The 25732-nt window shown below is 42.4% G+C and overlaps 1 protein-coding gene across 21 annotated transcripts in view; it reads left to right on the top strand.

The window, feature by feature from the left end:
• Positions 1 to 25732, top strand: part of LOC147024409 (uncharacterized) — a 200601-nt gene that overhangs the window by 57295 nt on the left and 117574 nt on the right. For 3 of the 21 annotated variants that reach the window (XR_015059014.1, XM_085884310.1, XM_085884308.1), the window contains exons 2-3: positions 5452 to 5640; positions 5818 to 5894. The exons of 13 other annotated variants lie outside the window; for them this stretch is intronic. Coding sequence is in view for 2 of the 8 variants with exons in the window: in XM_085884317.1 (XP_085740443.1) it covers positions 10793 to 10925 (133 nt within the window). In the remaining 6 variants the exon portion in view is untranslated. Of the gene's footprint in view, positions 1 to 3797; positions 5361 to 5451; positions 5641 to 5817; positions 5895 to 10792; positions 10926 to 17113; positions 17794 to 25732 lie in introns of those variants that run through there. 5 more of the 21 variants (XM_085884312.1, XM_085884317.1, XM_085884319.1 and 2 more) reach the window with 3 other exon arrangements.

Genomic DNA, 25732 nt, shown 5'->3' with positions numbered 1-25732 from the left:
GTCCGCTGTAAACGATCACAAGGTGCTGACGTTTCGAGCTTTACCCTTCATTGGTGCAAAAGAGCTTAAGTGTGTTGGTTCAACCCTTATAGACCACCAGATTGATCTTGGCAAGCAAGCTAATTTCAGAATCAGAGCTTCCAACGTCGTTCTTTGTGTGTTTGTCTACCTGTGTCTTTTGTGTTTTAATGACCATATTTCTCTGCACAGATACGTAGAGAAAAGCTACGTGATCTTTGTGATTATGATTTCATTGCAATGAAGGTTTTCTAATCTGTGCAAGTCTCGGTAACCATGAAATCATTACTACATGTAAAAGTTAAGTTCATAGTTCAGTAAATTTGTTTATTTTTGGAAACTAGCTCCTTCGTTTTGTTCTTCTGAGCATGTCCACTGTATAAATTTGAACTTTAATGTAATGTCAATGAATGGTCACAATTGCATGTGATATTGCTCAGTGAATCATTGTTGTTGTATCACAGCAAGAAGGCCTTTAGGATCTTTTGGATCAGTGATGGTGTTTGTTATATGATCTTGCGTTGTTGTTTTGCCTTTACCCCACCTTGCATCTGTTAACACTCTGCTTTTCCACTTTTCCATCAGCCTTGATACCTGTATATAAAAATATACTCACACTTTCCCTGTTTTGTTAGGGTCATTGCAAAGATTTGCTGTTCTTGAAAACAAACAAACAAACAAAAAAAACAAGCAGTCATAGACTGGTACTTACGAAATCGTCAACTTGACCTCTGACCTTGTCTAATAAAAGCTGTCTCTAGAGAAGGTAGCGACGCAAACCAGGAGTTTCTATGATGATTCTGTACCAAACCATCAAAAATCGAATGTTTTGGATGTTTGACCTCACCGTGATCTTGACCTTTGACCGATTTTGACCAAAATCTATTCAGCGCTTGACATCACCCTCCTAAATCACGTGGTGTAATTTTACATTGGTAGCTTCTTCCGTTCTCGAGTTATCGTGCCTACAAACAAACACACAAACACACACACAAACAGATGACGGAAGTCATCAATATACTTACGAAATCTTTAGATTTCGTAAGTAACAAACTCATATGCTTCATTAAACCTCCATGGCACTGCTTCCTGCCTCTGTAACTTAGCCAACATGTGCAATGATTCTATAATCAAGAGCATGATCACTATCGCCAACAACACAAGTCATGAAACCCATCCATCCTATAGTTGTCTTGGCAATCAATACAGAGTCTACATTATCCCTTATGCATAAAACCCATCCCATTGATCTCAATGACATTTTGCTTTTGGACTACTGTAGCACATTACCTGAAGGGTGATTGTCACCCTCCCCCCTACAGTCACACACACACACACACACACACACACACACCCAATGACATTTTCACTGAGTAAAGTTACACATGCAATTTTGACAACTCACCCACCCCACCTCCCTCCCCTCTGAAAGTCCTCAATCCCCCCCCCCTTTCCCTCCTCCAAAGCCTCAACATCCTTTTCCCAACACTGTCCCATCTTTGCCCTCCCACTCATAAAATCAAACAGGTATTCCCACATCAAAAGAGCTGAATATTTAACGCTTTCTGCTGCCCTATCATGCTTTTACCAACTTCACAGAAACCCATCGCGGCCGCTGTCCAACTCACAATTTTAAGATAAATTAGTCAGAAATAATAGCAAGGACCTGAGTAAGCTCCACAGTAAAAGTGCAGCTTGAGAGAATGCTATATAGTTATCTGAGCAGTGTGTAAACAACAGAACACTGTCTCGATCGCTGAGACTTATTTTCCGCAGGCCCGTGATGCCTATCGGCTCAAAATCCTTTTATCTGTCTCTTTGGTCATTTTGCACTGAAGGGAAAACTTATATGGAGGGCATGGTGATTGTGAATATGACGTCTTTGACTTCGCGTTGCAGTAATCACCATCATGGTGGACGTAGTATAGAAATTGTGGGTGGAGTCAGGCAAACTGTCCAACCAATGGGTGGAACCCAGACGCACGCACACACGCATGTATGGCTGGACGGATGCACATGCAGCTCCTTTTAAAGTATATATGACTTGGAGATGTAGAGGATAGAGAGGTTTACCAATCCCTTCCCTTACCTCTCATGAATGTTTGACTTTGTGCTTGTGTAACCTTGTCCAAAGCTAGAATTATCGAGCACCAAATGGAGGCAATGAGGGACATTTTCTAAATGAGCCATACATATTTATATATAATTGAATTTCAAAATTGATGGTACAATGCGAGTAAAATTATGTGATTGTGGAGAGAAAAAACCCAAAATTTGACCACAATCATCACCTCATATACAAGATGAATATTTCATTGTTACCAGACTGTGGTGTAATGGTTAGAGTGTCCACTCAGTGTGGGATGTCTGTGGTTCAAACCTTGTCTGAGTCTTCCCAAATACTCTTAAAATTATGGTATGTACTGCTTCCTTGTTTGATGCTCAGCATTTAAAAGAAAAGAGCATCCAGTAGACCCATGATGCTGGGGAGGCAATGGCAAACACCCAGTATAACCCTTGCAAAGAAACTGTTTTGGCAGCCCCAATGCTTTGTAACGAGTATGGTGCATCAACATGCCATCGTTATTTATTTTTAAAATTCTTCTTCCATGTTTACGTCTCACAGATTGTGACTGTGCCAGCACACTCTCATTGCTACTTCCGCCACTGAAGGTGGACGGACGCTATGTTTTCACACCTGTCTGTCTATGTTTGTTACTTGGCAAAAAATGTTTTTTGCCAAGCATGTTGATCTGTTCTGTTAGTTTGTTTGTAACTTCGCAAAAAAAAAAAATTTTTTGCCAAGTATGTTGATCTGTTCCATTAGTTTGTTTGTTTGTATATCCATTCACCTCCAGCCCAAAGCGCTCAGCCGATTGTTCTGAAACTTTCAGAGATTGTAGGTACCGTCCATGTGACATGAGGTCAACATAGGCCAGATTTCTAAAATTGTCAATGTTCATCCAATTGACTTCAAATTTGAAGAAGAATTTTCATATCAGCTCAATGAATTCAACCACCAATTATTTTTGAGATCAACTTCGGCTGAAAGGTCAGTGTCAGCCAATGATCCACAACTTAGGTGCAATTTCTACATTCCCTCAATTTGCATCCTATTGACTCAAAATTTGAAGAGGATTTGCATATCAGGTTACTGAATTCAATGAACAAGCATTTTTGCAGTCAACATCGGCCAAAAGGTTAACATAGGCGAACAGTTCGACAGAGGCCTGATTTCTAAAATTGTCAATGTTCAATCGATTGACTTGAAATTTGAAAAGGATTTGCAGATCAGGTCACTGAATTCAACAACCAATTATTTTTGAGGTCACCATAGGCCAAAATATCAACATAGGCCAAAGGTCAACAACTTCGGTGGGATTTCTAAAATCCTTAATTTTACTCTGATTGAATTGACATTTGAACAGGATTTGCATATGATGTCACTGAATTCAACCACCAATTATTTTTGAGGTCACCATCGGCCAAAAGATCAACATAGGCCAAAGGTCAACCACTTAGGTGGAATTTCTAAAATCCTTAATTTTACTCTGATTGAATTGAAATATGAACAGGATTTGCATATACGGTCACTGAATTCAACCACCAATTATTTTTGAGGGCAAAAGGTCAGCATGGGCCTCGTTGCTAAAATTGAGATACATGGCCAAAACTATATGTGTGTACATCTATATATATATATATATATATATATATATATATATATATATATATATATATATATATATATATATATATATTCATGATATCTCAAAAAGTTGTGGATTAGTTCTGCAAAAACTCGGTGGATGAGTTGGTTTGGTGACGAGGCCAAACACATTCAATTATGGTTCAGATCCAGCATGTCAGTTGTCGTGGCAGTTTTGGCCACCTCAAGACAGAAAACTGTTTTGGTCAGTTTAAGCTGTTTATTCAATCACAAATATAAGACACTCTCATGCACAAGAGGAAGCTCAGCCTACAACGATGTCACAAGCAAAAAAACAACTATACATTCCGTATTACGAGTATAAATGTGATCCCTCCAGGGCATGGTTAATACATCAAAAGAAATGAACAACAGAGGCCTCTTGCAGAAACAACAGATGGAACTTTGTAAGGTTCACAAACACTGGATGAAACATGGTCTGTTACCGGAGCTTACTTATTTCCCCGGTGAAAGAGTATTTGATTCCTTGCTGCTGGCCCAGATGGCTAGTTTTTTGTTTTGTTTTGGGTTTCGGAATGCTCAGAATAGCCTGCACCCTGTAATTTGACAATCTCTTGAGGTTCTACTCAATACATGCCCAAGATATGTATGTTACCTGGGTTTCGCAAAGTTCTAATTTGGCCTTTGGTGCTTTCTGGCCTTTGGCAGGTAGCGCTCTTAAATGGGTTAAGGTGTCCTTTTTGCAATTATCTACATACTCTTCCAAGGTAGACCCTTTAGTAAGCACTGTCATTCAAATCCTTGTGAAGTGCTCGCGAGAACAATGTAGGGCTATCTGCAAAGCCCTATGGCAGCACGATCCAATTGTTCCGTACCCCTTCATAGGTAAAAGCAATCAGGTTCTGGGAATCCTCATGGATTGGTGTCAAGAAGAATGCACTGCTTAAGTCGATTGTGGTGTAACACACTGTATTGGATGGAATGGATGACAATATAGTCACTGGATTCGGTACCACAGGGTGAATAGTCGATGATAAATGGGGTTTCTGGGACTCCCATTCAAATGAATGGGGGAAAAGGGAAAAACTTTCTGACTCAAGCCCCAAAAGCCCAAAATAGCAAATGTAAACTTGAGAATGATTTTCTCCCCACCTATCCCCTTCCCTCCCATACAAGCAAATGTAAAATTGAGACTATGAAAGATTGAGACTTACTGATTAAAGCACTTCTTCCCCCCAACATAATCATCGTCTTTTTATGTTTTAATTCCACTCAAAGCGAACCAATGAATATTTGCCCATGTTCTACTTCAGGGAATAACTTAATTTTCTTATAACATTCACTTTATCTCTTCAAGCACGAAATAAAGGGAAGTTTAAGCAGCTTTTAAACATGTTTTCTCAAAATAATTCAAAGAAAGATGTTTGATTTTCGTGTTAAAATGAGTCAGTCTGGAGTCAGCCAAGCTGCCTCGCCCAAACCAAGCCAAAAAATTTCCAGTCATTTCCTATGTGGGACACACCCTGAAAAAACCATTGTTGTGAAATCTCCCATTACGTCGTCAAGTTGCTTATTTAAACCAACTTGCATGCCGAGTGTGTTTTATTTAGAGAATGGATTGTGCAGATAATTTCTCCGACCTTGCGGATCAATCGTTTTCACAAGATGACAGGTGAGATCCTTAACCCAATTCATTAATTGTTGTTTTATATAGAATTAATTCACTATACAACCAATAATTATTGTGTGTCTTTTTCTAACAGGTTGTCCCCAATAAGAACATCGTTGATAACTGATCTGGAACAGGAGACCTTTGAATTACACGATGAGTGGCTAAAAATGAATGACTTCCTTAAAGACATTCATTTGTTCAGAAAATAATTGAATGACATTTTTGTTGGCTGGCAAGAAGTCCTCTTACATCTTCTGATCTTGAATGAGTCGAGTCAAAGGTGAGAAATTATCCCTCTGTGTGTCTTTATGTCTTTGTCTCTCTTTCTGTCTTTATCTGTGTGTGTGTGTGTATGTGTGTGTGTGTGTGTGTGTGTGTGTGTGTGTGTGTGTGTGTGTGTGTGTGTGTGTGTGTGTGTGTGTGTGTCTTTGACTCTATTATTATTATTTTTTTTCAGTTTAAACACCTGTCTGGATGAACCAAACACACAACTTAATCTTCTGGAGGAATCTGACACGACACTATCTTCTGGAGGTAAATGTTATATTTATTATTTTATTAATATCATAATATAATCATCTTTATATACCCTAATTGTTCTTCACTCTTTGTTTTGAACAGAATATGTTAATCGAGTTTCAAAACCAAAACAAACCATTAGACTGCTGCGAAAGAAGATTTTGTTCAATGTTATTACTTTTGTTTAATTTTAAATGCTTTCCTTATAATTATCTGATTTTGAATTACAAGAAAAGAATAAAGGGGAGGGGGGAAGGGGGTAGGTGCGCTCCCCCAACAACCCACCACCCCCCTCATCCCTCTCCCATCCCCTCCCCGTATGTGTTTGGGGATGGGTGGGGGTGGGATGGTGGGTCAAAGGTGGGGGTGCACAGGGGGGTGGGGCTTGTGTGGGTGTGGCTTATGTGGGTGGGGCTTTGTGGGTAGGTGGAGCTTGTGTGGGTGGGGCTTGTGTGGGTGGAACTTGGGTGGGTGGGGCTTATGTGGATGTGGCTTGTGGGTGGAGCAATTTTTTAAATTAAATAAACATGTTGTGTGTGGGGACTAATAAACGAATCACTAATTATGTGGATATGATGGATGTGGATGTGGCTTATGTGTGTGTGGATGTGGCTTATGTGGGTGGGGCTTGTGTGGATGTGGCTTTTGTGAGTGGGGTTTGCATGGATGTGGCTTGTGTGGGCGGAGTCAAAAAATGTTTTTTTCAATTTATCTTTGTCTTTTGTAATTCCTGTGAATAAAATGAACCTAAAATCTCTTCCCTCTTTAAATCACATAATTTGTAAGTCCAAGGAACTGTACCGACAACATCAACGATTTTTAAAAGTTCATTTGTCCATCGCTCGGTATAACCTTTTTCAAAATGAGATTTTCACCTGTATATTCTTACTATATCACCAACTTTGAACTTAGGCTTTCTGACATTAATCTCTTTTTCATATTTTAATTTTGTAAATGTTTCTGATGGCTTAGTTTTCATTGAGGTATGAATCGTGTCATTGTACTGATCTATAATATCCTGAATTAAAGACAACTATTGTTGAGAACCGAGTTGAGTGAATTTTTTTATATAGTCTCTTTTTTAAAGTGCGATTAAAACACTCAATAACAACCGCTTTTCCTTCATTAAAGGTACTGTATAATGTAATGTTGTTATTTTAAAGAAAATTCATAAATGTTTTGTTGTAGAACTCTGTACCCTCATCAGTCCTTCAATTTTTTAGGTTTTCTCTTGCTGTTATTGAATATCTGTTGGAAAGATAACATCAGAGTATTACCTGTTTTGTTTTTCAAAGGAACAACCCATGCATATCTACTCCTCTAATCAATAACGGTTAAATCATACTTGTACCCCTTATCATAATTGAGTTCAATTAAATCAACGGACCAGATATAATCAACTTCCTTGGAATAAACCTTTCTTCTATGAAACTTTGTGATTATTGGTTTATGTAATTCATCAGCGAATTGCTCTTCAATCTTAATGACATCATTAGAGTTTTTTTGCCTGTAAGTTTTTTTTGAATTTCCAAGCCCAAGTTTCAATTTAGCACTGATCATCTTCTTTACGATGAACCTATTAACTTTTTCTCTCAAGGTTGGATTTTGTATCAGAGACAAATTATACAACATTTCTCTATCGGCTTCGTGTTTTTTTCTTCCAACGTCGTGTTATTTCCATAATCAATATCGTGCCTCATGCACACTTCATCAACCCTATTGATAAGTTTGCTCCACAGTTTAGGATTGTCAGCCTCATCTAATCTTTGATTCAAGTTTGTTCCTGGACCACAGAAAGAATACCCTGGTAGATGTAATTCCCCTGGTATTCCAGTTGTTGTAAATTTACTTCCTGATAAAAACTTTTGTATATCTCCCCCTTGTTTGTGTTTGGTGATGAATTCACTCTTTGAGCCATACACCAAACATGTTCCTTTTTGTATAACCCTATTATTTTTACTTTTTACATATGAGATATTTTTACTCTTGGTTTTCTTTTTACATTTTAGACAATAACTCATTTATTTATGTGAAAAATTCCTAGAGTCCAAAAACCTTTTTAGTTTCCAACATGCACATTTGAATCTTAATTTTTAAAACATAACGAATCCTTCATATCTTCACTCTCTCCTCCATTTATTTAAGAAAAAAAAATGTAAAACTTTAATCAAAGTCAATTACACCAACATCATCAATAATATAATCTTTTCCTTCTTTCTCTTCTTTATCTCCACTTTCTCATTTAAATCTTCTCCCTGAAACTGATGTTAATAGTCTTGACACATATATTTCTAATCGACTTGCAAATTCTTTGTTTTCCTCCTTGGTGCGTTGAGATTTATTTATTTTCTGTAATACCTTTGATCTTTTTATAATCTCACTTGTTTCCATATTTTTATATTTATTTTTCTCTCTCTCTTTCCTCCCTCTTCTCCCGCTCCTCCTTCTCTCTCTTCTCCCTCTCCTCCTTCTCTCTCTTCTCCTCCTCTCTCTCTTCTCCCTCTCTCTCTTCTCCCTCTCCTCCTTCTCTCTCTTCTCCCTCTCCTCCTTCTCTCTTGTCTCAGTTTCTTCAACTCCTTCATCATCCCTTACTATCCTTGATCCACTTTCACCCTATAGAATATCATACATGTATTCATCTGGATTCTGTGATACTCTTGAATCCACAATTATTTTTCTCATAATAGGAAACCAATAAGATTTGCTGAAATAAGATAAGGAAACCGACTCCAGGCTCCTTCGCGGGTTTCGTTAGCACTGCTTGGAGTGGGGTGGGAACGGGGCCCCCTTTTCGCACTATCTCAGCGCGGGGGGAAAAAAGGGGGGAATTGTTGATGCTCTGGGGAAAGAGGATAGCTGGCTTGCTTGGGTCCCGCGACGAGCGACTCCACTGCGACCTCGTCGCCGACCGCCGTCTTCCTTGCCTTGGACCCGAGGTATTCGACCTCCTCCCCAATTCTCCTCAGCCAACTGCAGCAAACCACCTCGACCGCGCTCCAGGCTTCAGGCTTCCCCTCTCTGCAGCTCCCCGACAGACTCCGAACCCCGACAGACTCTGACCTCCGACAGACTGACTCTCCTCTAGACCCGACTTGACGGCCTCGACCGAAAAACTGCCTGAATTCGCCCCGCGCTCGGCGCTTTATAGTCCGGCAGGAGAACCCATATGTAAATTTTTGGATCAGAACAAGCTCGGGGGTGGAGCCACGCTCGCCCATTGGACGGAGAAAAAGGGGCGTGAGTCTCCCCTGATCCTCGAATTTGCATATATCGATTCAACTCCGACGCGCCTGGAGGCGGGGCCAAACCGCCCCGCGCTTGCTGATTGGACCGATCAGAAGTGGGCGTGTATCATTTCTGATCCGACTTCTCCTCGGTAAGGCCGCACCCTGCACCCGCGGCTCGGCGCGCGTCCCGCACGAGGCCAGGACAGCCTGACGCTCGGTGCCCACAAGCGGTGCGGGAATGGCCGCAGAAGGAGAGGCAAAGGTGGTGGAGGGTTTAAAGTGGTGGTCCATGGCCATGGCGACATTTGGAATGGCGGTGATGCGATGTTTGCGGGAGCGAGTTGTGAAGGTAAAGGTCGTGGCTGTTGGCGTTGTTGTTGTTGTGAAGCGGCGTTGCAGTTGGTGGTTGTTGTGTGATGGCGGTTGAGACTGGTTGGTTCAAAATAAAGATAGAACAGAAAAACGGCTATCTTAAAGGGTCGCAGCCCGAATGAATCACATTTATTCCCTCGAAACAACGGGTTTGGGGCTAACTACACATGTACTTACAGAGATATCTCACCTACGGGACCTGAATGGTGGTTTGCAAATTTCCTCAACCGCAACAATATATATATATATATATATATATATATATATATATATATATATATATATATATATATATATATATATATATATATATATATATACAGGGTGTCCCAAAAAAAATACAACTTTTCATCTGCAAAGAGGATGGTCATAACATATATTTTTTTAAAACGATATATGGCTGGATAGAAAGCTGAAAAGTTGAAGTTTATTGTACCAATGTCAAAATTGCCACCAAAATTTAAATTTTGGTGTGGAATCATCGTTTTCTTTTAGACCACATGTTCGACGTAGGCTCCACGTTGTCCGATCACTGCCTGCAAACGCGTTGTCATGTTCTCCATCACTTTGGGAAAAGTTTCCTGAGTGGTCTGGATTTCTCAGTGGATGTTTTCCTTCAGCTGATCAAGAGTCTGAGGACTAGGGTTTCCATAGATCCTGTCCTTGAGATACCCCCACAAGAAGAAGTCTGGAGGACTAAGGTCAGGGGATTACGGTGGCCACTCAACGTCTTCGTAGAGGGAGATAAAGCGGCCCTCAAAATGTTGGTTGAGAAAACGCGTTGTTTCGCTGGCTGTATGGGGCAGTGCCCCATCCTGCTGAAAACACTGGGTTCTCATCTGGATCAGGTTGTTTCTCCTTCGGGCCTGAGTACGTAGCTCAGGCAGATACAATCCTGAATCATTTCGTGATAGTTCCTCTGGTTTACCGTGCAAGTGCATCCCTGGTCATCTTCAAAGAAGTATGGACCAATTATCCCATACCAACCAACCGCCACCCACATGGTGACTTTGAGAACAGATCGAGGCACCAGTTCAGTTGATGCATTACCAGGATTTTCAGTTCCCCAGTACTGAAAGTTTTGCTTGTTTACCTCCCCAGACAAGTGAGCATGGCATTCGTCCATCATGTGAAGTTTTTTGAGGAAGTCTGCATCTTCCTCCAACTTTCCTGAGAACCAATTTGCAAAGTCTAGTCGTTCGCGTTTCTGTTGATCAGTAAGCACCGTTTCCATTTGAATTTTGTATGGAAAGGCATGAATGTCTTGGTGAAGGATCCTCTGAATGGTGCTCTTATGAATGTTTGTCTCAGCAGAAAGTCGTCGAATCGATTTTTTTTTGGACTCTGAACGACCGCCTGTCTCACCATTTGCACATTTTCTTCACTACGACCTGTCCTCTTCTGACCACTGTGACCCTTGTGAAGGTCACAGATGGTTCCCACATTGGTAAGTTTTGCGATGGTGCACTTTATTGTCCGAAAGATTGGTGCATGGCGCAAGTGTATTCCGAAATGCCTCGAGTAAAGACGTTGCACCTGTATGACACTTTTCGTCTGGTGCCAAAGTTCAACAATTTCCGTCCGTTGTTGTACGGTCAGTCTTGGCATTTTTCTGGTGCTTGCTTGGAATCAAAATAAACTTCAGAGTCTCTGCAACAAGAAATTAAGCATTAGTGACAAAATTACTGCTTTTTTCGGATCAAACGAAGCATTTTAAAAGTTGTATATTTTTGTGGGACACCTTTTTATGTTGAATTCTTTCTCAAAACACTAAGTGAAGCAATTTGGCATTTTACCTCATTAGAAATTCAATTAACAATTCAGTTTCCTTCACAGTGGGATGCAAAATGTAAACTGTTCAGCCTCACGGAGGTATGTGCTCCACCAACTGCCATTCTTCTTTGTTCTGTTTTGACAAGTGTCACTCCACGAGTGGTTTTTCATTTGTCTGTCTGCTCACCTTCAGCGCAAACCGCTCAGCCGATCGTTCTGAAGCTTTCTCGGTTGTAGGCAACGTCCTTGCGATGGTCAAGCGACAATTTTCATCTAATCGAGTTGAAATTTGAATAGAATTTTCATATCGGCTCACTAAATTCAACCACCAATTGTGTTTGAGATCAACATAGGCCAAAGGTCAACAACTTCAGTTGCAATTTCTAAAATCCTCAATTTTCATCCGATTGACTTGAAATTTGAACAGAATTTTCATATCGGCTCGCTGAATTCAACCACCAACTATTTTTGAGGTCAACATTAGTCAAAAGGCCAACATAGGCCTGATTTCTAAAATTGAGAGATATGGCCAAAAAATACATATAAGCTTATCATGATATCTCAAAAAGTTGTGGGCAAGTTATGACAAAACTCGGTGGATGAGTTTGTTAGGTTCTTCGACTTCGACAAGAACAAGCAGATTCAATTTTGGTTCAGATCAATCCCATCAGTGGGATACAAAACGTAGGGAAAAACGTTTTCCTTTGAAGGGGAAAAGGGGGGGGGGTATGCCTTTGACTTGTATCTGGGTACCCCAAATTTGTGCAAACTTTGATGGAGATTGGGCCAACCGTTTTTTCCTACGATTTTTATACACACATACATGGAGAGAATTTCCTTGTGTGGGGGAAGGGGGGGGGGGAATGCGGGTTCTGCCCATGACCTGACCCTTAGAACCCCTACCACATATGCAAAATCTGGTGGAGATTGGTCGAGCCATTTTTTTTGTAACTCTGCAGCAAGAAACAATACACCTAATTTGTGAGACGCAAGTTGATGGATGTTAAATATTCCACGGTGTTATTCACGAAGATTAGGCGAGCTACCCCTGGCACCATGCAAAATTTTAAATCCCAGCCCGAACCTACAGGAGGAAAAAAAGCTAACCTAACCTCATCAGTGGCACAGCTGCACCCACAGCCCACGATGCTTCCCCATAGCCTTGTGGTGCAAATGAAAGAAGAAGAAGATAGTTTGGTTAGCAATCTAACCTGGAATAGACACCTCAAAGGCGATAATACATCACCTGACATATCCTAAAAGTCTGTAACAAAACTCTTGTCATCCACGGCAACAATGCTTACAATAACTGGCAAAGTAATACTCAAGTTTGACTATTAAGTGCCAAAAGAAGCATTCATTTTAAAATAGAATTAAAATTCGAGCAGCATGTGGGAAAACAGGGATTATTCACGAAATACAGTGAATGGACAACAAACAGTATAATAAGCTGATGAATATTTAGCAGAATGCACAGTAAAGCACAATATATTCAGGACTTGTTTGGGAATTGAAAGTGTTGATGTTGATGGTATTTAATTTTGGAGCTCTCGCTTTTTGCTGAACATATTGTTGTGATAATTAGAAATTAATAAACAAAACAAATACGAGCATGGTTCAAAATTGACCTGGACTTTTGATGACACTTAATTAAGTTTTTATGCAAGCTATGTCACAAAAATTATACATTACATCTCAAGGTGTTCTCCACCTTTACACACAGGTGCTTGTACTGTTGGAGTTCACGCTTTTTGTTCCTGAAGTGTAAGTGCTATAGGATGTGTGTGTAGCTAGTGAAGGACACAATTCTTAATGGCCTTGTTCACCAAAAGACGAAGTGCTCCCAAGGTGCTCTTTAATATGGATGTCCTTCACAGCACTCATCACCATACATATGCAGCCCAATCAGCTGTAAATTACAACAGGATGTTTTTTGTTGCCTATTATTTCATAATTTCTTGCTTTTCCATTCTCTTTTTTTATCTCACTTACTGTCATCTTGTTTTAACCAAATGCATGAAAGCAGGAAATGTATAATTATGAGTATTGATTACACACCCTGTTGTTACAAACAATCTAAAAGTTATTAATTTGCATGTAATTATTTTGGCTAATTTTATGAGGTGCATTCAAAATGTTCTCGGAATAAGATGCTTCCATTGGTCTGTTTCAATGGTAGAAATGATAACCGGTTTCAACCACTGCACCTTCCTACAGGCCTGTGGTGGCGATCAGCCTTTGATACATTAGCTGTTATACTTTGATACACCTTGGTGGTGTCGGAATTTTGCAAAGTGGCACCTAGTGTACTTGGTTAGAGGAATTCTAAAGGCACTCAAGATCACACACGGCCACTACAGTGGGCAGTTAGGGCCTGGTAGAAATTGTGAATGAGCAGGTTGCCGCACTGGAACAAGGTGAAAGATCCTTGGTGAAAGTGCATAAACATGTGAGCTGCAGACTTGTGAGGAGTGATATAAACATCTCCGAACAACAACCACCACTTTGATCCTCGTGCATGATGGAACGCAGGCCTCTGTCCCTGTTGCTACCAGTGGAACCAAATCTGAAAACTGAATGCCACTCCTCTTTTAGATTATTTTCTCGGTCTCGATTGCACTGCTGGTCTCCCTCCTGGATCACCCTTCACCCAGATTTCTCTAACTGCAACTATCCTTGAGGCCCTCCAACTTGACTGCCAAGTGTTGCCAGCACATCCCTGAAATTGTTTCTCACCATAATCTGCTCATGGTTTCTGTTCAAACCAAAACACCTATCAGGCAGCTGCCTCAAGTAATCATGCATCTCATCCAGAAATTATGAGTGGACATATAAATGTATGCTTCAATATCCAGCCTGCCCAAGGCTGGCAGTTAGCACAAGTTGAGAGGAAAAGGAGCCAATAATTTAATATTTACATTCTTGATCGAATTATTATCATAAAAAAGACACCATAATTTAATTATATACACGACAATCACCATTTTCAGAAGTATGTATTATGCCATATGTGGGGTGTGCTGGGGTGTGGTGTGTCGACCTATGTACACACACTACCTTCAGGATTTAAAATCCTACCATTATTTTAAATCCTGAATTAATAATGGTGCAAGAAACTTTATATTAACAGATGTATCGGCAAATAATCAGACCATGCAAGGTCCATGCATTTTACAAACAACTTGAACTTCCACTTAAAAGTTATAAGCAGGGTGATGGAACTTTAGGAATGACCGTGTGTACGTGTATACATATATCTGTGTGTAGGTATATATGCGTGAATGTGGGTAGCCATGATTGATTGTCACATTAATAGCTTAGTCCGAAACGGAGGCTTTTGGATATATGATCTCGATATTCGTGTCCATGCGCGTGTGTGTGCGTGCGTGTGTCCGCAACCATATATCAGACATGTATGACCCGATTTTGTTCATACTTGTCCGAAAGACAACACATGATGGTATACATATGCACCCCATTCTGTTTCACGAAGCGATCAAAGATGGCTGACTGGCAGCCATTTTAGTTGTCAAAATTACCCAATGTTGAACATGTCCTCGACCATTTCTCGGACATGCATTTACCGATCTTGTAAAACTTGGCGCAGAGATGAAGTGAATGATGCCTTACATTTGCACATCATTTTTTTCTTCCGAGATCACATCCAAGATGGCCGACTGGCGGCCATTTAAGTTGTAAAAAACCCAATGTTGAACACGTCCTCAACCATTCCTCGGACATGCATTTACTGGTCTTGTTAAAACTTGGCACACAGATAAAGAATGATGCCTTACATAAAAATGCATGTCATGTTTGTTTTTTTTCGTGATCAGATGCAAGATGGCCGACTGGCAGACATTTTGTTAATTAAATGTGTCCCCAACTATTTCTCTGACATGCATGGTCTGGTTTTGTTCAAACTTCGCACAAACTCAGTACATGATGGCATGCACATGCCGTTCACTTTGTTTTGTGATCTGATCAAAGATGGCCGACTGGTAGACTGGCAGCCATTTTAATTGTTGAAAAAGCGCGGTGTTGAACACGTCCTCGAACATTTCTTGCACATGCATGTTCCGATTTTGTTCAAACTTGGCAAATGTCATGACACAAATGTCACAAATGTTCTTGTATGTCACATGACCACTCAAGTTAGTTGCTCATGCACATAAATATATATGGGATAGAGGAGGAGGGAGAGAGAGAGGATGTAGGTGGGGGGGGGTGGGTAGGACGGAGGGAGGATGAGGGAGAAGGGGGGAATGGGGAGGGGGTGTGGGAGGAGGTAAGTGTGAGGGGAAGGGGTTCTGGACTTGCTTTTGGGAAGAGGACTTGAGGGGGTAAGGGGAGCAGGGGTTCTCGACTTGCATTTGGTAGTGAGACTTGTGGAGAAGTGGTGGTGGAGGGGTGGGGGGGCAGGGAGTAGTACAGGATTGAATGAAATGGGGTATATTAAAACGGCACACGGAGACTGCCAGGAGATGTCCATGTGCAGAGGGGAGGTGGTTTGGGAGGAGGTAAGTGTGAGGGGAGGGAAAGGCAAGGCAGCATGAAGGGAAGGGAAGGGAAGGGAGGGAAAGCAGCATGAGGGGGAGGGAAGGGAGGGAAAGCAGCATGACTAGAAGGGAAGCAAGGGAAGGCAGCATGAGGGGAAGAGAAGGAAGGGAAAGCAGCATGAGAGGAGGGAAGTGAAGGGCAATAAAACACGCCCAAACAGCAATATTTTGGGCAGGAGCATTTAATATAAAACTGGGCAGGAGCATTTAATACTGACGCTATCTACCTGGAAAAGGCCTACATGTATGCTTACATTTTGAAATTTGGCTGAGATTAAGAGATTCTTGAGCTTATCCCGTGTGCGGAAATGAAATAAAGCCACGAATGCTGGCATCTCCGGATATCCTATACTGGCATAAGCATTGCAATGTATCCAGCAATTCATCAGTATGATGATCAGGCATTCGATAGATAATATAAGTGAGGAAAGTGAAAAAAACTTTATTGTTAAGAAACCATTGCAACCTCTTCCAAGTCAAGGCATTGTTGAGCAGGCCAGAAAAATGGTCAATTAAGACCCCGGTGAGGGACAGCAAGGTGACCAAAGATGAGCCTTGATAAAGGATAATTAAATAAGGCCATTAATTATCTTCAAAATGGGTGCTTACATGAACCCAAACACCCTATTTTCATTCATGCACTACCTTGGAGTTCCCTTAGTATTCATGCAAAGTTTGGAGGACGCTAGGTTTCATGGTTTTGGAGTTATGGAGAACTGATAGACAGACTGACTGACCGACTAACGGGCTGACTAACGGACACACTGACATTTATTAGTGTAGATGTAGTCGGTTCAACTGAGCTGTGGTGTGTATTTGACCTGGTGGGCCTCAAATCGAGAATGTGGGTGCATAAGGCACTGGATAATATATCCCTTGGTCCGTTGTATAACGTGCCCAGCAGTGCTTCACACTGTGGGGACTCCTATTTAGGCTTTTGGAGATAATTCTTTCTTGGGTCTTAATAATTGCAGGGAGAAAAATGTTGCGACCAAGAGGTTGGTTGGTGCCTGGCGAATGGTATTTATATAAACCTGAGGCATCTTTGCAATTCTGCCCCATATACTTGCTAAATGTGGAAGAGAAGATTTTCTTTAGCATTATGGCTGGAGGATTATAGTTTACATTGAGTAATGTCGATGTCAGTACATCTGTGCAGGAGTCCATTGTTCTACAATGTCCAGCCTGAGTGGATCATGCAGCCATGATAGGGAATACTATTCTCTTTATAGGATGGATTAAATGGGTAAACATGTCATTTAACTATATCTGAACATGCCTATGGATCTGTAACCCATATCAACCATTGCAAAGAAATGGAGTTTGTTTCAGTCCTTGATAAGGTCAGACAGTTTGTGAAATAGTATCTCATGAGATTTTTTTTATTGTTGACTATACTACTTCCTAGTCTGCTCTTGAGGTTGGGATAATGAATCAGCTAAATCATTTTGCCCCTGTTCTGGTGATTGCTATAGAAGTTGTGGTGCAAGGAGGATAAAGAACAGTGGTGGATGTTTGGCTAGGAATTATTCAACTGTTACCACCAATGATAACCTTTCTGGAGGACATTGTGGTACTGTGATGCCTGATGATTATGGTGCAAGAGGGTTGTCGGCAGATGAGAAAATGTGCTAAGCTGGTCACTTATGAAATTCAGATTTTGGAACCACCTTCGCGGAGCTGTTCTTTCCCACTCTTCCCTCCAGGGTTTCAAGCAGTCAGCGCATCACAAGCTCATGTCATCCCCCTTCCCGACCCATGATTTTTAACACTCCCAATTAACCCTTCCTTGCCCAACCCTCTGATTTGTTGTTTCTAATATTTCCCATCTCTTTCCTCATTTCCTGTTCATTTGCTCCTTTACTGGTGGTCAATTGTTGCGCCGCAGTCTTGGCCTGTTTGCCCCTCATTGATGGACACCAAAACATTGAAGTGGAGCAGTGGGCAGATGAAATTTAACAGCCATTGAGAACAATGGCTTCCCAGGTGAGGAAAGAGTTGGTATTTTACAGTAATTGGGTCTATTGTCCCACAGGCCCATGCAGGTCTATACGATTGCAATGTCCAGAGTTATGGTAGAAAGGAAAGTTGGCAGCCACATATGGATATGGCTAGTTGTAGCTATAACCCTGAGCACTATTGCCCTGTATTGCACAACCTGTAAAATTTGGATATCAACCACATCAATGATCGACTAATTTAAGATTGTCAAGGCGATGTTATCTTATGCTTGGAGACTTGATTGACCCACTTATATAGAGGTATAGCAAGTGGTCTGTGCAGACAGGAAATGGGATGTAATTCAAATAGTAGATAAAACCAGAGTTGGTGTCAAAGCCACCCAATGCTCGCCTGTTTATACATTTATTGTTTTTAAAAGACTAGTCTAATAATATTTTTAATAAAGCATTCCAGTGAAGTCTGATCCAAATAATTTTAAAGCAATATATGTATTTGTACTTTGTAATCGGTAAAAATAGTGTGGTTGATAAAAACATAAGAAAGGAAATAACTTGCACCAAAAACTTTAACATTTTCACGCTGACGCTTACGCTCACGCCGTGTGGAGCTCATGCTTGTGGAGCTCACAGTTCTTTGGGAGGATAACAATGAGTGTGCATATTAATGAAAGGTGTCAAGTGTGCTGGCCTACTTTTATCATGTGGAGACATTAGTTGAAGGTGTCATGTTCTGCCTGTTGATATCAGCCATCGGCAATGTTATGCCCAACCAACACTTAATTACTGAAGAATACTTGGGATTCCATCAGGAGTTAGGCTCCAGTTCTACACTGAAGCAAATGTGTCAGAATGTTTCCCTGATGCCTCCTGGTGACACTTTTGGGAAGTTGCTGGAACCACCTGTGGGAAATCCAACTGGAAGAGGCTTGGAAAGGACAAGGTTTTACACATTCCAGCTGATGAGGGAGGCATCAAACATAGTCTGGATACATCATATGTTGGAAACGATATAGTGTCCGCAATTTGTTTTTTTTTTCTCATTTTTACTTGTTCCATGGGTAGATGAGGAATTCAGAAACACTTGCAATCTAAAGCCGCCCTTTAAATTATCAGCATGTTTTGAAGAGATCCACTCATTAGTGATTGTTCAGTGCTGTTTAAGGCAGAAATATGGCAGAAAAGAGTCTGCAGCAACTAAAACCCCTTTAAAAAAATTCAACGTGATGCCATTGTGATATAATGCCAAAAATTCAACGTGATGCCAAGCCCATGGCTTGTCATTTCCATCAAGTAAGATTCAAGTCAAAACTAAAGTATGTGCATGAGGGAGGAAGGTGCAGAAGTTCTTGGAGCTTTTGGCACATCTCCCATAAAGTAAATACAGCGGGTGTCTTTTCAACTGAACATGTCAAAGACTTCAGCTCAAAGGATTTTGAAAGATGCTGAGCTGCATCCTTACAAGCTTTGCATTCTTCACAAGATTACTTTGGAGGTTCAAGCTGCTTGCACATCATTTGCACAGGACATATTTGGGAAAATCAACCAAGAGGACAGTTTACTTTATCAAGTCTTGCTCAGCGATGAGGCAAATTTTCATTTCGATGCTGGCATGAGCAAGGATTGCAATCAATTTCCAACAAAATCGGGCAGATTGCACTTTCTGGCTTTCCACTGCAAATGAAAAGTTATCCACGAAAGAGGCAGACACATTGAATTAACTTAACTGCTTTTAAATTGCTTCATAAACAAATAAATAATGCAAAACCCTGTTCTTGATTCATGCTCATTTTAATCGGATGTTTGTACGACTAAATTAATGTTGTTCAGTCACATGTGGGAAACTATTAAAAAAAAAAATACATTAACATACCATGCAAAATAAAAAAAATTGCACATATATGTAATATATGTGTATGTGTATAAATGTAAATACAGTATGTGCATATATGTGTGGATATATATGTGTATATATGTATATATATATATATATATATATATATATATATATATATATATATATATATTTATATATATTTATATACCGCCTTCACACAACCACCTTCTGCGCAACGCCAACCTGACTTTGGCTTCCAACTGTTCGATCTGCACAGTGTGGTTCCTTAACGTTTCATTCTCCATTGTCTTTCTTTCCTCTCTTAACATCCTCAGCTCGTTTTGTAATCACGTCTCTTTGTTTTGGTGTTTCCGTAACTCAGAAGCTTTTTTTTTCTAATTCCTTTCTCATCTCCACACCTTTCACATTCTTCCTTCCTTGTTTCATCCATTCTCTTGCTCATCTCCTTTAGTCGGTCAATTTCCAAGCCGTATTCTTTTTGTTTCCTATCCGCTTCTTCCCATAATTCCTCTCTTATCTCTGCACCTCTTTTTCAGTCTCCCTTGGAGGCATGGTTGGCGTTGTGGAGAAGGTGGTTGTGTGAAGGCGGTTGTGAGAGCGATGTTGGTGGTGGAGGTGGTTGTTGTGAAGCGGTTGGTCCAAAATAACGATAGCAAAAGAAAAACGGCAAACTCAAAGATCAAAGCCCTGATCACGCGAATAATTCCCATTAGACAACGGTGGGGATATCTATCTGAACACAGACTTGCTGGAATATCTGAACTAAGGACCTATATGGTGTTCTGCGAATTTCCACAGACGTAACACTATATATATATATATATATATATATATATATATATATATATATATATATATATATATATATATATATATATATATATATATATATATATATATATTTGTATGTATGTTTTATATATATATATATATATATATATATATATATATATATATATATTTGTATGTATGTATGTTTTATATATATATATATATATATATGTATATATATATATATATATATATGTATATTTGTATGTATGTAATATATATCATAAGCTTTCTATCATAAGCCTATCATAAGCTTTCTCTAAATCCACAAACACACAATGTAACTCTTTCTGGCCTTCCCTATACTTCTCCATCAACATTCTCAAAGCAAACATCGCATCAGTGGTGCTCTTTCCTGGCATAAACCCATATTGCTGCTCACAGATCGTCACCTCTCCTCTCAACCGAGCTTCCACTACTCTTTCCCACAACTTCATGGTGTGGCTTAACAACTTTATCCCTCTGTAATTTCCACAGCTCTGCACATCACCCTTATTCTTGAAAATCGGAACCAGTACACTTAATCTCCACTCCTCCGGCATCCTCTCACTTTCCAAGACTTTATTAAACAATCTGGTTAACAACCCCACTGCCATCTCTCCTAAGCACTTCCATGCCTCCACTGGTATACCATCTGGGCCAACCGCCTTTCCACTTTTCATCTTCTTCATAGCAGTCCTCACTTCATCCTTACTGATCCACCCTACTTCCTGATTCACTATCTCCACCTCTTCCAACCTTCTCTCTCTCTCATTTTCTCCATTCATCAGCTCCTCAAAGTACTCCATCCACCTTCTCAACACACTCTCCTCGCTCGTCAGCACATTCCCATTTGCATCCTTTATCACCCTAACCTGCAGCACATCCTTCCCAGCTCGGTCCCTCTGTCTTGCCAATCGGTATAAATCCTTTTCCCCTTCTTTTGTATCCAACTTCTCATACAGCTCGTCATATGCCTTTTCCTTGGCCTTTGCCACCTCTCTTTTTGCTTTTCGACGCCACTCCTTGGACTCCTGCCGACTTTCTTCATCTCTCTGACTATCCCACTTCTTTTTCGCCAACCCCTTCTTCCTTATACTTTCCTGTACTTCCTCATTCCACCACCAAGTCTCCTTATTTTCCTTCCTCTGTCCAGATGTCACACCAAGTACCTTCCTAGCTATCTCCCTCACCACTTCTGCTGTAGTTGCCCAATCATCCCACCCATCTTTACCACCATCCAACGCCTGTCTCACCTCCTCCCTAAATTTCACGCAACAGTCTTCCTCCTTCAGCTTCCACCATCTGGTCCTTGGTTCAGCTCTCACTCTCTTCCTCAACCTCACCTCTAAAGTCATCCTACAGACCACCAATCGATGCTGTCGAGCTACACTCTCCCCTGCCACAACCTTACAGTCACTAATCTCTTTCAGGTTACATCTCCTACTTAAGATGTAATCCACCTGTGTGCACTTTCCTCCACTCTTGTATGTCACCCTGTGTTCCTCCTTCTTCTTGAAATACATGTTTACCACTGCCATTTCCATTCTTTTTGCAAACTCTACCACCATTTGCCCTTCCACATTTCTCTTGTTGAGACCGTACCTCCCCATGACCTCCTCATCCTCTTTATTCCCTTCCCCAACATGTCCATTGAAATCTGCTCCAATCACCACTCTTTCATCCTTGGATACACTCTCCACCACTTCATCTAACTCACTCCAGAAATCTTCTTTATATTCCATCTCACACCCCATATGTGGGGCATATGCACTGATGACATTCATCATCACCCCTTCAATTTCCAACTTCACACTCATCACTCGGTCAGACACTCTCCTCACCTCCAATACCCTCTTGACATGATCTTCCTTCAGGATTATCCCGACACCATTTCTCCTCCCATCCACACCATGGTAGAACAGTTTGAAACCACCTCCAATGCTCCGAGCCTTACTCCCCATCCACTTGGTCTCTTGCACACACAGTATGTCCACCTTTCTTCTCTCCATCATATCAGCCAACTCTCGCCCTTTGCCAGTCATCGTCCCAACATTCAGAGTTCCAACTCTCACCTCCACACTTCTACCCTTCCCCCTCTCCCACTGCCTCCGGACTCGCCTTCCCCGTCTCCTTCTCCTCCTTCGCCCAGCAGTAGCACAATTTCCACTGGTACCCTGCTGACCACCGGTACCGGTGGCGGTCGTTGGTAACCCGGGCCTCGACCGATCAGGTCAGGTATGGGAGCATGTGCCAGAACAGCGCGTCGCTGCGTCCACTTTCCGCCGGTACTCCAGGGGCCTCCGTCTGGCCATCCCCCAGGCAGATGCCAGGCCCATCCCCATCTCCTTGAGATGATGGTCAACCTGCTGCAACCATGAGGCACGTGGTCGGCCCACTGGCCTCCTCCACTCATGAGACTCCCTCGCTGAGAGAATCTGGTGAGCAGGATCAGCGTCAGGAAAGCGAGCCACATGTCCATACAGCCGCAGCTGACGCTCACGGACTATGCAGGTAACAAATCTCATCCGAGTCTCTCTCAGCAACCGCTCGTTGGACACAAAATCCGACCAGCAATAGCCAAGGATTCTCCGAAGAGACCTGGTACCAAAGGAATTAAGTCTCCGTCTCAGATCCTTGGTCAAAGTCCAAGTCTCGCACCCATAGAGCAAGACTGGAAGTACCAAGGACCTGAAGACTCGGACTTTCGTCCTCCCGCACAGGTACCGGCAGCGCCACACCCCATGATCCAGTGAATCCATGACTCCCCAGGCCCGACCCAGACGTCTATTGACCTCCGGCTCACAACCTGCGGAGACATGAATATCACTGTCAAGGTAAGTGAATCTATCCACGACCTCAACATCCTCACCACAAACAGACACAGACAGGACAGCAGCATCCAAGATGTCACCGAAAGCCTGGATCTTTGTTTTGACCCAAGAAATCCGTAATCCCAACGGCTCCGACTCCTCATTCAGCACCTCGAGGGCCCCCAAGAGGATGTCTAAAGTCTCTGCAAAGATGACTGCATCATCTGCAAAATCAAGGTCCGAGATCTTGACATTGCCAAACGATGCACCGCAACTTGATCTCTCCGACATCCTCCCAAAAATCCAGTCCATACAAGTGCTGAAAAGTGTGGGGGCAAGTACACATCCCTGACGAACTCCAGTAACAACTGGAAATAAGTCAGAGGCGGTACCACCACACTTCACAGCACTCTCAGTACCAGAGTAGAGTTCAGACATCAGATCGATCAGTTTCGGTGGCACCCCACGAAGAACAAGAATCCTCCAGAGGACATCCCTATTCACTGAATCGAACGCTTTACAGAGATCAACATAGGCTGCAAGCAGCCCCTGCCGAAACTCTCGTCTGCGTTCAGTGAGGACACGAAGAGCAAGGATACGGTCAATCGTTGACCTCTTTGGTGTAAAGCCTGACTGCTCTGGACGCTGGTGCTCAAGCAGATGGTGGCGAACCCTATCAAGAATTATCCGAGCAAAGACCTTGCCCGGCACTGAGAGCAGCGTCACCCCTCGGTAGTTGTTGCAGTCTTGGCGATCACCCTTCCCTTTCCAGAGAGGGACAACAAGGCCCCTCTTCCAGTCAGTTGGGATGATGCCTGTGTTCCAGGCAGAGCACAAAACTGCATGCAACGACGCGAGTGCAGCATTTCCACCAGCCTTGAGAAGTTCAGCATGGATGCCACAGATCCCTGGAGCTTTGCCCCGTTTCAACTGGTTCACCGCAGCCCGTGTTTCCACAAGCGATGGTGGACCACAGTTGATTCGAGGGTCAGCAACAGGGATTGTAACACCCTTGACGTCCAACTCGACAGCTGGGGGATCAGCCTGGTACAACCGCTCAAAGTAACCGGCCCAGCGAGCCTTCACTTCAGACTCCTCTGTCAAGAGCCTACCACTCTCTGCTCGAACTGCAGTGCTCCGAGGGATGGGCTTGGATGAACGTAATGCGCGAATTCCCCTGTAAGCGGGACGAGAATCACCTGTCCACAGGTGATGCTCTACCTCCTCACAGATTCCTCGCACATAGGCCTCCTTGTCCACCCTCAGTGCACGTACAGTTTTACGCCTCAGCTCCCTGAACAGCTCAGCTCTGCCATTCAGCCTGGCCCTGCGACTCTGGTCAATGGTATCCAGTGTCCCTTGAGAGACAAAATTCTTCTTTGCCCTGCGGTGAACTCCAAGGCATCCACCGGCAACATCAAGGACGGTGGTCTTGAAGGTGCTCCACAACTCTTCAGGACCCCCAAAGCACCCAGAGCCGCAAGTGTCCACTCAGCCTGTTCGCAAACTCCTCAGCTACTCTCTCATCCCTGAGCTTGGCAACATCCAGCCTAGGCTGGGATGGTACCATTCTCCAGGATTTAAGGTGCAGCTTTAGAGTTGCTACAACAAGCCTGTGGTCAGTATTGAGGAACTGAGCACTCCGGTAGACCCTGCAGTTCTGGATCATCCTCCAACGACCGTCAATGAGGACATGGTCAATCTCCTTTGCCACACCGCCAGCGTTGGAATACCAAGTCCAGCGATGAGCTTGCGGGCGCTGAAACCATGAACCAGCCACCCTAAGTCCATGACTTCTTGCAAAGTCAAGGAACTTAGTGCTATTCTGGTTCATAGTTCCTGACCCATGGGGACCAACACACACCTCATAACCATCCCTATCAGTTCCAGTCGATGCATTGAAATCCCCCAAGACTAGAAGTGTATCTCGTCTGGGGCACTGATCAACCACAGACTCGAGTGTGGCGTAGAATGCATCCTTCACGGTAAGATCACTCGCCTCAGTCGGAGCATAAATAGAGACCAGGGAAATGACACCTAAGGAGTGACGAATCCTTAATCTCATAATACGCTCGTTGACCGGTGTTACCTCAATTATCATTGGGGTCAGCTTATTGGACACAGCTACAGCAACTCCTTGGGTATGGTAACCATCAGAGCGACCAGACCAATAGTAGGTGTAACCACCCACCATTATCTCGCCGCAATCCGGTCTCCGAACCTCAGAGAGAGCTGCAATCCCGATGTCCAAACGCTTGAGCTCAGATGATAACAGAGACAGGTGATCATCCTCTCTTAGGGATAGGACATTCCAGGCACCCACCCGAAGGGACCGCCTCAGGTTAACCCAAGGAGACCGCCGTCTGGTGGACGACACCTCAGCACCACTCCGACACACTCTCCCGCAATCTGACCCAGGGATGTTTCCCCGTGGTTTCCCTCCTATCAAAGTCTGGGGTCCCGAAGGCTTTGCCCCAATCCCATCA

This window comes from Eptatretus burgeri, chromosome 6, assembly GCF_056783735.1.
Source record: "Eptatretus burgeri isolate ZD-2024b chromosome 6, Ebu_testis_v1, whole genome shotgun sequence".
Classification (NCBI taxonomy): domain Eukaryota; kingdom Metazoa; phylum Chordata; class Myxini; order Myxiniformes; family Myxinidae; genus Eptatretus; species Eptatretus burgeri.
The sequence above is the reverse complement of the archived record's forward strand: the minus strand, read 5'-3'. Positions and strand labels throughout refer to the sequence as shown.